The sequence below is a fragment of the Maniola hyperantus genome, chromosome 17 (assembly GCF_902806685.2).
Source record: "Maniola hyperantus chromosome 17, iAphHyp1.2, whole genome shotgun sequence".
Classification (NCBI taxonomy): domain Eukaryota; kingdom Metazoa; phylum Arthropoda; class Insecta; order Lepidoptera; family Nymphalidae; genus Maniola; species Maniola hyperantus.
The window spans coordinates 2,606,846-2,621,809 of NC_048552.1; the positions used below are offsets into that span (position 1 = coordinate 2,606,846).

A 14,964-nucleotide genomic window follows, 5' to 3' on the forward strand; every position below is an offset into this window, starting at 1 on the left:
CCGGTAGTTGGTAGATAGTTAAGTACGAGATTTTATATCTCGCTAACGTTGATAGTATTCGATTGTGTCAAAACACTTCCGCGTTATAGTAAACTGGATCTTAACAGCCTTGTTTTAAAGCTCAAGTTAGTCTGCACATCTACAGCCTGCGCTCCAAGCGGAAACGTTGCGAAATCAAAATCAGTGGCATTTTTGATTTCAATTCAAGGCTCTTTAGGTCAATTTTACTTTGACGTTAGTGTGTTTCGACTCTCGAATTCTAGCAACGTTTGGTGAGACATAAAATTTCGTACTAAGCGTACTGATGTGTGGTGACCCTAATTAAATTGAACGGAACGCTGTTTGCAAAAGCCTAATTTGTTTGTGTTTGTTCATTCGTCGATGGGGAGGACTTCCTGAGTATGTCTGTGAAGCTGATGTTTACGGTGTATTATCAGTATCACCGGCTTCTTATCGGAGGTCGGGGGTTCGATTCCGGGCACGCACCTCTAACTTTTCAGAGTTATGTGCGTTTTTATTAATTAAATATCACTTGCTTTAACGGTGAAGGAAAACATCGTGAGGAAACCTGCATGCCTGAGAGTTCTCCATAATGTTCTCAAAGGTATGTGAAGTCTACCAATCCGCACATGGCCAGCGTGGTAGACTGTGGCCAAAACCCTTCTCACTCTGAGAGGAGACCCGTGCTCTGTAGTGAGCCGGTGATGGGTTAATCATGATGATGATGATCAGTATTATAGAACAACCAGATGATGTCTGCGACTTTGTCTGAGTGAATTTAGGTTTTTTGACGCACTCTCTGAATTTCTGAGACAGAAAAAACCGGCCAAGTGCGAGTCAGACTCGCGCACCGAGGGTTCCATATTACAGTCATATTTTTCGACACTTTGCACGATAAATCAAAAACTATTAAGCATAAAAATAAATAAAAATCTATTTTAGAATTTACAACTAAAATTCCCTTTCATATGAAACCCCACTTGGTATACTTAGTTATTTAACTTTGAAAATTGAAAATACTAATATTTGTTTATGAACACATTTTAATAGTTTTTTCTGTGATGTAACCACAAATTCATGGTTTTCGGATTTATTCCTTTACTTGTGCTACAAGATCTACTTACCAAATTTCATGATTCTAGGTCAACGGGAAGTAAGTACCCTATAGGTTTTCTTGACAGACATGACGGACAGACAACAAAGTGATCCTATAAGGCTTCCGTTTTTCCTTCTGAGGAACGGAACCCTGAAAATTACCTATGTCCCCGGGATGCAAACTATCACTGTACAAAATTTCATCAAAATCGGTTAAACTGTCGGGGCGTCAAAAGCTAGCCGACAGATAGACAGACACACTTTCGCGTATAATACGCATTTAAAAGTAAACAAATTTACAGTACGCGGAAAAGTGATGAACATCGATCTTTAGAAGGAGATAGCAGATTTGTAGAGCACCGTCTTTTGAGTCCGACAAAACGTCATATGGGTATGAGTGAAAGAGACAACGCTCTACAAAGAAGAAATGTCATTCGTCACTTTCGGCCGCTTACTGTACCTTTACCTTTACCTTTAACTTTGTATTGTAGTCTTCGTCCACGTGGTTATTATTTGCAAATTATGTAACTTCACCGAAAAAAATTACAAAGATTACCTTTTTGTAGAGTAATCATTGTAAAAAAGTTATAGAATTCATCAAACAAATGGTACCTACAGTCCGTATACGTATAAAATAAAGTTCATTTATACAATACGACGTTATTATTTTCTAGCCGATAAATAAGTTTTGACTAAAAAGAACAAAATAAGCTTACCTAAAATAAAATGACGTTAAAACTCTAAAAAAAATTTTTATGATAGTGTTTTACCTACACTTCAAGGAAATCAGTACCCTTATTATAAATGCGAAAGTGTGTTTCTTTGTTGGTTTATTGGTTTGTTGGATTGTTGGTTTGTCCTTCAATCACGTCGCAACGGTGCAACGGATTGATGTGATTTTTTGCATGGGTATAGATAAAGACCTGCAGAGTGACATAGGCTTTTTATCCCGGAAAATAAAAGAGTTCCCACGGGATTTTTAAAAAACCTAATTCCACGCAGACGAAGTCGCATCAGCTAGTTTCTAAATAATTTTAAATTCTTATCAAAAATTGCCGATTTGAACCTGCGTCGCCTGGGATCGTTCCCGACTCTGATCGCTAAGCCACGGTACGCTTGCTGCCAGTGACGAAATTTGTACGAGTATAATATGTTCATTCAGTACTGGAGCGACTGTTAATGCCATGTCGACTGTTTGCAGTTATCGAAACTACTTTCATACGCCCATATTATGCAGCTCTTTGAACGAGAAATGGCATTATTATTGCTTTCTTAGGGTTCCGTAGCCGAATGGCAAAAAACGGAACCCTTATAGATTCATCATGTCTGTCTGTCTGTCCGTCCGTCCGTATGTCACAGCCCCTTTTTTCCGAAACTATACGAGCTATACTGTTAAAACTTGGTAAAGTTGTATTCTGTGAACTGCATTAAGATTTTTACACAAAAATAGAAAAAAACTATAAATTTTTGGGTTCCCCATACTTAGAACTGAAACTCAATTTTTTTTTCAACAAACCCATACGTGTGGGGGTATCTATGAATAGGTCTTCAAAAATGATATTGAGATTTCTAATATCATTTTTTTCTTAACTGAATAGTTTGCGCGAGAGACACTTCGAAAGTGGTAAAAGGTGTGTCGTCGTCAGCCCCCTGTTACTTCTAAAATAAGAGAATGGTAAAACAAAAAAAAAAATGATGTACCATACAAACTTCTACCGAAAATTGGTTTGAACGAGATCTAGTAAGTAGTTTTTGATTTATCATGCAAAATATGATTGTAATACGGAGCCCTCAGTGCGCGAGTCTGATTCACACTTGGCCGGTTTTTTAAATGTATTTTTAGGTAATATTAGAATGGATTTAGTTTAGAACTTTTCTGTTCTTCTTAAGCAAGAAGTACAATCGTATCGTACTCGTACATCGTAAAAGCGAGCTTATCCGAAGTAAAAAATAAACATTTTTATAACTAGCTCTTGCCTAAGGCAACATCATTAAATTTATTTCCCTTATCGTATAATTTATGACCATTTTGCCTTCAGTTTCGGTACCCTTAGTACAACTCAGCACATCTCGACAACCATGATAGAATATTATCGAACATTGAAACACTATAAAGTCTGAGTAAAATAAACCGAAACTTGTCAGTGTTAAGGTTGTTTTATCTGTCCTACCAATTTTTGTTTTACAATGTTTCCGCTTAATATTATATGTATCGGAGATGACTCGGCAGTAATCGGAACGAAAACGTTGCCTAGCCACGTTATGACACACAAGACGACGAAGAAAAACGATATAGTAACAAGAGGTGAGAAAAGACTTGCGTAGAATCGTATCCCGCGTTCCAATTCAGTTAGCCAACATAATTACCTTTCAAATAAATGCCCAATAAAAGGAAACAAAACAATCCTAGAGCTCTGCCGTCATATGGATGTAAATGTATGAAAGATCGAATCTTAAATTAAAGTAGTTCTGATCCATTTTGCTGTGATGTTATTATATTTGTGATGTTTAGTAAATATAGTGCACAAATAGATGGTGTCGCTACGCTCACACTTTTGGCTGGTCATTGAGTGCGAGCGGGTGTACCGTCGATTTGCTTACTGAAAAAAAAAAAAAAAAAAAAAAAAAAAAAAAAAAAAAAAAAAAAAAAAAAAAACAAATTAATAGAAGATAGGAAAAGAAAGGCTGCAGATAGAGAATTGGAGATTGGGGAGAAATTGTATGTAAAGAATATGATTAAAGAAAATAAATTAGTTGTTCAATTTAATCCAATACCTCATACAGTAATAAGAGCTGACGGAAGCGACGTAAACGTAAAGAATGATGAAATTGGTCAAGAGTACAGGAGGAATATTGTTCACCTTAAGAAAGTAGAAGGTCACTGGAAAGTCATTGATCATGAAGAAACATCTGATAAAGAAGTTTAGGTTAATAAGTTGATTCAAGGATAAAATATTGTTTTGTTTGTTTCTAAATGCTAATCATATTGTAATTAAAATAATGAATTAATTTATAAAAAGGAAGAGATGTGATGTTTAGTAAATATAGTGCACAAATAGATGGTGTCGCTACGCTCACACTTTTGGCTGGTCATTGAGTGCGAGCGGGTGTACCGTCGATTTGCTTACTGAATATTTGATTTTAATTTGAAATCCTAAAGCCTCAACAAGTGTATTTCACAATATTGTTTCGATACTTGGAGTAGTATCAACGTTTTCGAAATGGTTAAACTTGTACTAAACCTACGGGTATGTTATGATAATGTAGAGAGATTCACAAATTAAATGAACCATTTTGAATATTTTAGTAACGATACTTTATATTATTATGTTTTTCTCACAAAGTAATGGAATTGAAGAACAGGATAAAATTAATTACGAAATCTCTGAATTATTACATTAAAATTACCATAAAGCTAACAAACAACCTATTTTTGCCGGAAAGTGACAATATTATTGGAAACGTATTGAAGAGGTGTTCGATGTTGATATTGTAGTCTACTAGGCTCTAGGTAGAGAGTAGTATTCGTCTCATAGGCCTTCGTAAAAGAACAGTTATAATTTGAGGGCGTGTTTGATTTATAAAATTACTAGATGACGCCCGCGACTTCGTCCGCATGGATTTAGATTTTCAAAAATCCTGTGGGAACTCTTCAATTTTCCGGGATAAAAAGTAGCCTATGTCCTTCTTCGGGCTATGAATGAATGAAAATGAAAATGAATCACTAAATGTGTTGCTCATCGCAAATCTCGAGAACCGCTGAACCGATTTCGCTAATTCTTCTTTTATAATATTCCTTGAAATACGAGGATGGTTCTTGATGGAGGGAAAAATTTAATTCAACCTCCCCCTCAATTTTCTAAACTCCACCCGGGGCGGTTCAGCTAGTTTATAATATTATTAGGATTAGGATTAGGATTAACCTACTACATTGGAATAATGTCAATTGGTCATAAACTGGTACAATCCTCTAGTATCGTAACTATAAATATTCTATCAAAACAAGCAAACTCAGAGAAAACAGCACAAACTGACGTATGCATGGCCACTTTTATCTGAGGAAATAAAAACAAATGTACCCCGCGCCGTTACGTTCACAAGATGTTTACGAGGTTGTATATTACGTAGTATCGTGATGGGGGGGGGACGGAAATATTGGGGGACGTAAAACAACAACAAAGAAACATAGGCAATACTCACGATGTACAGGAGTACCTCTACGATCGTCATGGACAAAACTTCTTTTTTTTATTGTGAACTAGCTGACACCCGCGACTTTGTACGCGTGGATTTAGGTTTTTACAAATCCCGTGGGCACTCTTTGATTTTCCGGGATAAAAAGTCACTCTCCAGGTCTTTATCTATACCTATGCAAAAAATACGTCCATCCGTTTCACCGTTGTGACGTGATTTAAGGACAAACCAACAATCCAACAAACAAACACACTTTCACATTTACGTGATTTATTTGGTAGCTACGCTATAGTTTTCTTATCTAAGAAAATATTGAATTTATTATGTACTAGTTGATGCCTGCAAAATACGCATGAGGCTTGTAAAAATCCCGTGCAAGCTTTTTCAGATTTAATTATTACCCTATGGCTCTCTCCAGGTCTTAAACTAAGTATATTCACAAAAACTAACGTGAATCTGTTGCACTATTGTGGCGTAATTTAGGAGCAAATCAACAAGCAAACACACTTCCACATCACTACCCCTATTATAAATGCGAAAGTGTGTTAATTGGTTGGTTTGTCCTTCAATCACGTCACAACGAAGCAACGGATCGACGTGATTTTTTGCATGGGTATAGTTTAAGACCTGAAGAGTGACATAGGCTATTTTTTATCCCGGAAAATCAAAGAGTTCCCACGGGATTTTCAAAAACCTAAATCCACGCGTACGAAGTCGCGGGCATCAGCTAGTTTATAATAGCTAGATAGTGATAAAAGCTTCATATAATATATTTTCCCCGAAAATTGTAACAAAGTTTACTCAGGACCCAGTATGTGTTGACGTCAGCTCAACATTAAACCGGGCAATAAAACTTGGAATAGAAATTGTCAATAATAGAGCAGAAAGCCTCGTGTCCTCAAAACATCAGGTCGTTACTCCCAGCCTTTAACCTAAGGCTTGGGCATATAAAAAGTACGGCCCAAATGACGCACGACGATAGTGACGTACGACAGAAACCGCACGGCAGAAGGCTTATGGAATTTAAACATCGAAAGATTCAGCGTCAAAGTTAAAGGAATCTTAACCCTACAGAGTTTAAGATTTGCCATTTGCACACTTTGCCATTGCTGCAAAGATTCTGGTCACTTAAGAAAAACGTGTTGCTCATCACAGTGGAATAACATCACATTAATGTACTGCTGCTGCTCAATCCCGTGCCACTGGGCCACTGTGGTATATATCCGTGCTACTATGGAACTGCCTTGTTGTAAAACTCACGTCATTTCACTCTGTATTGTCATTCAATTCGAATTTTAATAGTTTTGACGAGATGTAGAAACTCATACTAACCCTACTGTTCTTTGTATAACCAAAATGTAAAAGAGCATGTTTATTTTTCATATCCGAATCTACTATACTTTTTATAATTTTTTTTTTTAGCCAAGCTACTTGAAAATACGTAAGAGGCACACCATACGTAGCCCATAGGACCTTGTTATCGCGAACTGACAGAGAAATCATGATACAAGTGAAAAACCTAACTCCAAAAGGACTAAAGCACCGGGCAAATCTCGTCGCTTACGCGTTTCTCCGGGAAGGTCTTATATATCAAGCAAAACTACATATATCCGTAGGAGAACTAGAGTAACCGACAGCTCAACGGATTGTAAAACTGAAGTGGCAATGGGCAGGGCACATAGTTCGAAAAACCGATAGATGTTGTCCAGCAGTGGACGTCTATCGGCTGATGAATGATGACGATGAAGCAAAACTTAAGTGCAGTATGCGGTAGAAAGTAATGTACAGCCATTTCCAGTCCAGTCAGTCAGAATGCCATTTCGGCTTTGTGTAGCGTTGTCTCTGTCATTTATCTACATTCTACAATGACGTTTTGTCAGTCTCAACACTCTACAAATCTGCTATCTCTTTCTAAAGGTCGATGTTATTTTAATATAATTAATAGTATATTTTTTTTTTACAAGAACATTAGCCATGTTAAATGACTAATATTCCCATTTCCTCTCCAACTAAGCATGAAGCTTATGCTAGGAGTAGGTACGACAATAGTGCAACGGGCGGGGTTTGAACCGTCGACCATTCGGTTTTCAGTCCACTCCTTTACCGGTTGAGCTATTGAGGCTCTAAAGCTCTTATTTTATCAGCGCATTTTGTGTGCTCAAGTCCTTAATCTACGTTTGTACTTTGTAACATACACTTTACGACTGGGCTATCAACATCAACCTACTCGTATTTCAAACTATAATCAAGGACAGGACGTGACATTGAAGACGCTGAGGACAATGTTTCTGTAAATTGATACTTATTGCGCAAAATGAAGTTTATTGTGTACCACGAGACGATCTGTAAAAGGCGCAAGAACAATAAACGTAGGGGTTCTTGGGTGCGTATGAACGCAGATATACACGAAGCTGTAGGGTTTTATCGTGGGGCAATACACGTGCCACTTTAAGAAATTATTTTAAAAGTGTATTCCTTAGATGGATCCGTAGGCAGTCCGATCCGACTTCGTCCGCGTGGACTACACAATTTTCAAACCCCTATTTCACCCCCTTAGGGGTTGAATTTTCAAAAATCCTTTCTTAGCGGATGCCTACGCCATAATAGCTAGCTGACTGACAAGCTCCATCTCTTAACGTTTTTAAGCTTCGGGTATATAAACACTATCTAAAATGTCAGAACCCTTCGATGTAATTACACATTATTAAATATAATATCCTACAATTAAAACATCAATATTACTCATATTATGGTTGTATATTTATTAGGTACTCATCTATCATATTATATATAAATATAATATAAAAATTATGTATTATATATGTATCTGTGTATATCTTTATCTATATATTACTATTTAGGCATTTCTGTGCCTAATGCCTATTAATATACATATATTACTTGTATAATAATTTATTATAAATAAATAAAATAAATTGTATGTTCTTCTTTTATATGTTACTTTTTTGTGTCTTTTCTTTTTGGTATACAATAAAGGATATTAAACTTAAAAAAAAACTCTTAGCGGATGCCTACGTCATAGGTAATAGCTACCTGCATGCCAAATTTTAGCCCGATCCGTCCAGTAGTTTGAGCTGTACGTTGATAGATCAGACAGTCAGTCAGTCACCTTTTCCTTTTATATATTAAGATATAATACCGTGATGATCTTATGTAGATGATCCTATAAATAAAATAAGTATTATTATAAACCTTTTTTGTGGACACTACAATACATCAAGGGCGCTAAGATGGTCACACTCAGCCGTCCCGCATTATCATAAGATGTTTTATCCCTTACTCGACAGCACATCAAGTTCGCTGGAACAAAGTATATTTTGTCATTTGCGCGGCCGAAAATAGGGCAAAAAATGTATTTTCTTGTCCTTTCTTACTATCTAAAACTCAGTGACCCGTTAACACTGTGTATATATTTGAGTGACATCATATTTGTAGCCTTTTTTCGTTTTTACGGTTCCGTACCCCAAAAGGAAAAACGGAACCCTTATAGTATCACTTTGTTGTCTGTCTGTATGTCCGTCTGTCTGTCTGTCTGTAAGTCTGTCTGTCAAGAAACCTACAGACTACTTGCCTTTGACCTAGAATCATGAAATTTGGCAGGTAGGTAGGTCTTATAGCTGGCATTAGGGGAAAAATCTGAAAACCGTGAATTTGTGTTAATCATAGTTTTTAATTATCGTGCAAAATGTCGAAAAAATACGACTGAAGTACGGAACCCTCATTGCGCGAGCCTGACTCGCACTTGGCCGGTTTTATTTATGACAAGCATTATGCTTACGACTTCGTCCGCGTGGACTACACGAATTTCGAACCCCTATTTCACCCTATTAGTGGTTGAGTTTTCAAAAATCCTTTCTTAGCAGATGCCTACGTCATAATAGCTATCTGCATGCCAATTTTTTTTGCGCCCAGAAGTTTGAGCTGTGCGTTGATAGATCAGTCAGCCAGTCAGTCACTCACCTTTTCAATTTATATATTAAGCACGCTCTTAACGCACAGCTCAAACTGCTGGACGGATCGGGCTAAAATTTGGCATTATGACGTAGGCATCCGCTAAGAAAGGATTTTTGAAAATTCGACCCCTAAGGGGTTGAAATAGGGATTTGAAATTTGTGTAGTCCACGCGGATGAAGTCGCGAGCATAAACTAGTATACATATAAGTAAGTAATATGTATAAGCCGTCCGTCCAAAAAATGATGAAGGTCCAATGTTATTAGAACATCATTTTTTATCTGTGCTCCTCCGAGATCAGCGGATAGGGAAATCCGTATCCCCAAAGCACATAAACGTCAAATTGTGAATTTTTTCTGATGTTAGAAATGGGATGGAATATAAATGTGACGTGAGGACACATTTGCGCATAAATCAGTAGAGAATTCTTTCCTACTGAATAGCTCAGTCACAGCCTTATTTCACACTACGGGATATCAGTACCTACCCATAAATGCGAATGCGTGTTTATTTGCTGGTTTGTCCTTCAATCACATCGCAACGGAGCAACGGCTCGACGTGATTTTTTGCATGGGTATAGTTAAAGACCTGGAGAGTGACATGGGCTACTACTTATCCCGGAAAATCAAAGAGTTCCCACGAGATTACAAACTTAATTCCACGCGGACGAAGTCACGGGCATCAGCTAATAAATTATATTATAAGTCCGGTCAAAATAGACATTCAAAGTGGTTGCCCGGTAGAAATTCTTTAAATAACTGCTCAAATTTCCAAAAACCATTTCCTAGTTCCTATTAGCATCCTTCACCTATATCGGCAACTTCGCAATCTACCGCGAGATGGCGCTACGCGTCTCAAATAGACAATAATTTAATACTGAAGAAGAACGCCCCGTGCTCCGCGCACCCGCAAAAAAAACATGGCGTGTGGCGTGATCAAGCTGATATAGTGGGCGCCCCTACTTTTAATTATCGTTAAATCCGCATTTATTTGTCCAAACCGCTCTAATAAATCAAAATACTGTGTAATACGTGTGTGTCTAAATCTAAATAATTATCTGTAAACTGCATCCATCGTAAAATAATCGCCAAAGGTCTCTTGGAAGATTAAAGGTGAATCAAGGACATGTGGGAATGCCGCAGGCCGCAGCTGTTATCAAGGTACGCCGATTTCCTTTGTAATCCCAAGTCACTTGTGCAGTTGAAAATATCGAAAACTACAGTCAACAAACCCCCCTGTCGCATTGTGTCGCGAAGTCCTATCTCCAAAGAGATACGGGCTTCGATTCCCGCGCCGCCACAAGGTTATGATAATTGCATAGGGCTAAAAATTGGTACGAATGTTCCCAACATTCGTACCAATTTATAAAAATAAGAAAAGTGAAAAGCTTCCATCGAAAGACGAGTAAGTATACCTAGGACACACAATCCAGTTGGGTAGGTCCAATTTCGAAAAAGAGGTCAGCCACCGAATCCAGCTCGGCTGGGGCAGCGTTCAGGAAGCTTCGAGATGTCTTCTTTTCCAAAATTCCTCAGTGCTTGAAGACCAGTCTTCGAACGTTATGAGCTAAAGCTGTGCAATATTCACTGACCTTTATCAATACACGTACGCTGGACCTGCGATTGTCGACTTGTTAGGGTTCCGTAGCCGAATGGCAAAAAACAGAACCCTTATAGATACGTCATGTCTGTCTGTCTGTCTGTCTGTCCGTCTGTCTGTCCGACCGTAAGTCACAGCCACTTTTTTCCGAATCTATAAGAGCTATACTGTTGAAACTTGGTAACTACATGTATTCTGTGAACCGCATTAAGATTTTTACACAAAATTAGAAAGAAAACAATAAGTTTTAAGGGTTCCCCATACTTAGAACTAAAACTCAAAATTTTTTTTTTTATTAAACCCATACCCAAGAAGTGACAATTTAAATTTCCGGTACACTCAGTGGGGCCGGCGCTTCGGATCGGCACAAAAAAGTAGCTGTCATTTTGCATGATACACCTCTTCCAGCGTACTTTTATAATAATAATATGTCATTTCAGTGGCCGAATTTCCCTCAACCGAGTGGCCAATAATCTCGGCATTATCTGTTCCGCAAAGGGGCTTAATTGACCCCGTACGTCCAATATAGCTGTCTATATTGATTGATCGCACATGACAATTCATTATGAGTGTGTGAATAGGGTGCTAAGGGGTGCTACGTCAAAATGTAGTGATGAGAGACCGTCAAAATATCGTATAATATATTTATCATAAGCTGTGATAGCCTAGTGGTTAGGACGTACGCCTTCTAATCGGAGGTCGGGGGTTCGATCCCGGGCACGCACCTCTAACTTTTCGGAGTTATGTGCGTTTTAATTTATTAAATGTCACTTGCTTTAACGGTGAAGGAAAACATCGTGAGGAAACCTGCATGCCTAAGAGTTCTCCATAATGTTCTCAAAGGTGTGTGAAGTCTACCAATCCGCACATGGCCAGCGTGGTAGACTATGGCCAAAACCCTTCTCACTCTGAGAGGAGACCCGGGCTCTGTAGTGAGCCGGCGATGGGTTGATCATGATGATAATGATGATGATATTTATCATAACAACTAGCTTATGCTCGCGTCTTCATCTGCGTAGACTACACAAACAATACCCTATTTTACCCCCTTAGGGGTTCAATCACATCGCAACGACACAATGGATCGACGTGATTTTTTGCATGGGTATAGGTTAAGACCTGGAAAGTGACATAGGCTACTTTTTATCCCGGAAAATAAAAGAGTTACCACGGGATTTTCAAAAACCTATATCCACGCGGACGAAGTCACTAGCATTAGCTAGTGTTCAATCCCCATCGTTTAGTTTAGCATTATGTCGTTTAGTTTTAGTTTAGCTTAGTGTACATGTTCATAGATTCAAAATTTAGCGGCAGATCGACAATAAATCGGTATTGTAATCGGTATTGACATGGTACACGAAACAAACATAAACTACATTTAACTAAAGCTAGGACTAATTGTGGGGTGAAAACTATACAGTTTGAGGGAGTGCTACTATATAATAACTTGCCGAAAGACATTTTTAACGAAAAATCTTTTCCAAAATTTAAAGAAAAATTAAAAAAAATATTGTCAAACATTATAGTTTTAAAATATACTTATATAAGTTTTGTTATTGTATAAATTCACCGTATCTTAAATAATGTTTTCTTCTATATTTATGTTTAAAATTGTTCTCATGTAAGTGAACTTTTGTTCTTTTTTGAGAAAATAAAGTCTTTAAACCTATTGTTAGAATTTTGAAAAGTTTCGGGTAGATTGAAAAATATATAAACCAGTGAGGGTGGATGCCTGCCGCTCACTGACAGAGTCGCTCTCATGTCTCGAGAGACGCCGCACGTTATCGGCGCGTCTACGCCCCAAACCGACTACCCTTGGGCCACCTTATGGTGCTGCAGTGAAATGCTAGGTCGGCCGACCCAGAGGAGATCACGACGACATCTGGTGAGTCGGTTTGTTATTTTCTCCTCACTGGTGCCGCGACATACTTTCTAGAAATCATACAGTCCAGCTCTTTAAATCAAGAAGCGATGAGCTGGCCGGAGTGAACAGCTAGAATCAACTGATATAGTTTTTTTTTTTTTTTTTTAAAGAATATTAGCCATGTTAAATGACTAATATTCCCCTTTCCTCTCCAACTAAGCGTCAGGCTTGTGCTAGGAGTAGGTGCGACAATAGTGCAACGGGCGGGGTTTGAACCGTCGACCTTTCGGTTTTCAGTCCACTCCTTTGCCGGTTGAGCTATTGAGACTCTAAAGCTCTTATTTTGTCAGCGCATTTTGTGTGCTCAAATCTTTAATCTACGTTTGTACTTTGTAACATTCTTGTGTATTTTCTCCTCACTGGTGCCGCGACATACTTTCTAGAAATCATACAGTCCAGCTCTTTAAATCAAGAAGCGATGCTGGCCGGAGTGAACAGCTAGAATCAACTGATAAAGATAGATTAATTTTGTTTAGATTTAATTTCTATAGTTCGCGACGCTTTTAACGCTCTTCTCTGTATCAAACGCTTGTTTGCGATAACCGAAGCACAAAAGATGACGTCCATTGTTATTAAAAAAGACATCAACTTTAGCCCCCTCTCCCCCGTCCCTTGATTTATGACTGCTTTGTGGAGAATAATGGAATTCTGTTATGTAATGCTGCGTAAGACCTCATTAGTGTAACGAGTCATTGGATAAGAGTAAGCGGGGATTAAATTCTATCTTTCTATCTAAATATATAAAAGGAAAATGTGACTGACTGACTGACTGATCTATCAACGCACAGCTAAAACTACTGGACGGATCGGGCTGAAATTTGGCATGCCGATTGCTATTATGACGTAGACATCCGCTAAGAAAGGATTTTTGAAAATTCAACCCCTGAGGGGTAAAATAGGGGTTCAAAATTTGTGTAGTCCACGCGGAAGAAGTCGTGGGCATAAGCTAGTCAGTCTAAGATAAGTTTCTTTTTAATTTTGGCGCTTGTTACAGAGATGGTGTGCGTCTCTTATAGGTACGCTTATTTCGGAAAATCAAAGATTTCCCACGGTGCCTTTAAAAATCTAAACCTGATGTCACACGAAAAAGCTATTTCAAAGTATTGGTTCAGTTTCATCATATTAGAGGATAATGAAATGTACCTTTATGTATCAATTTTATATTTTTAACATATATAAAATGAAAAGCTGGCTGGCTATCTGATTGACTAACTGACTGACTGCCTAATTAACCGACTGACTGACTGGCTGATCTATCAACGCACAGCTCAAACTACTAGACGGACACACTAGTCAAAAATTTCAAATTATGTTATTAATTCAATTAAATTCAATAAATTTTGATAAAAAATCAGGTTAAAATAGGGGTTTGAAATTTGTGTAGTTCACGTGGACGAAGTCGCGAGCATAGACTAGTATAAAAAGAAAAATAGTAACTACTAATAGCCAATAGGTACGCTTGGCAATAGGGTAAACGGTAAATTCGGTTGCCTTATCGCTAAACGGGCGATCTCATCTATGCGACCGGTTTAACAACGGACATAAATTCTAAGTTAGTAGACAGGGGTGTAGCATAAATAAGTGCTAAATGTAGTCACACTAACAACTTTCACACAAAAAACTAGATAATTACATTAGTACCCAGAAATACTACGGTTGTAGTAAACCTCATTTTTCTACAACCGCACCGCGCGCCACCGTAAGGAATTTCACCCTCACCTGGGTGTCTGGTGCACTTCGACCGTCCGCTGTGCCAGATCCTTCTTTCCACGCACATGCAAATTGTGGAACCAACTCCCATCGGCGGTGTTCCCACTAGATTACAACATGGGGTTATTCAAGGGGCGGGCCAACAGATTCCTAAAAGGCCGGCAACGCATCGGCGGTTCCTCTGGTGCTGCAAATGTTCATGGGCGGCGGTAATCACTTAACATCAGGTGACCCGCCTGCTCGTTTGCTCGCTATCTCTATTTAAAAAAAAGATAAAAATTAAAGCTGACACGACGTGGACACTGACAGTTGGCCTTGTCCACAAGTTCATAATACCTACGTAGGTATCTGCATGCCAAATTTCAGCCCGATCCGTCCAGTAGTTTGAGCTGTGCGTTGATAGATCAGTCAATCAGTCAGTCAGTCAATTAGTCACCTTTTCCTTTTATATATTTAGATGAACATTACT

General features: G+C 38.2%; 1 protein-coding gene across 3 annotated transcripts in view; it reads left to right on the top strand.

The window, feature by feature from the left end:
* The window catches only part of nAChRalpha1 (nicotinic acetylcholine receptor alpha1), a 324,378-nt gene that overhangs the window by 260,707 nt on the left and 48,707 nt on the right, over positions 1-14,964 (top strand). The window contains exon 1 of one of the 3 annotated variants that reach the window (XM_069504400.1): positions 12,623-12,746. The exons of the other annotated variants lie outside the window; for them this stretch is intronic. Within the exon in view, the coding sequence (XP_069360501.1) occupies positions 12,705-12,746 (42 nt within the window). The 5' untranslated portion in view covers positions 12,623-12,704. Of the gene's footprint in view, positions 1-12,622; positions 12,747-14,964 lie in introns of those variants that run through there. 3 annotated transcript variants of the gene reach the window in all.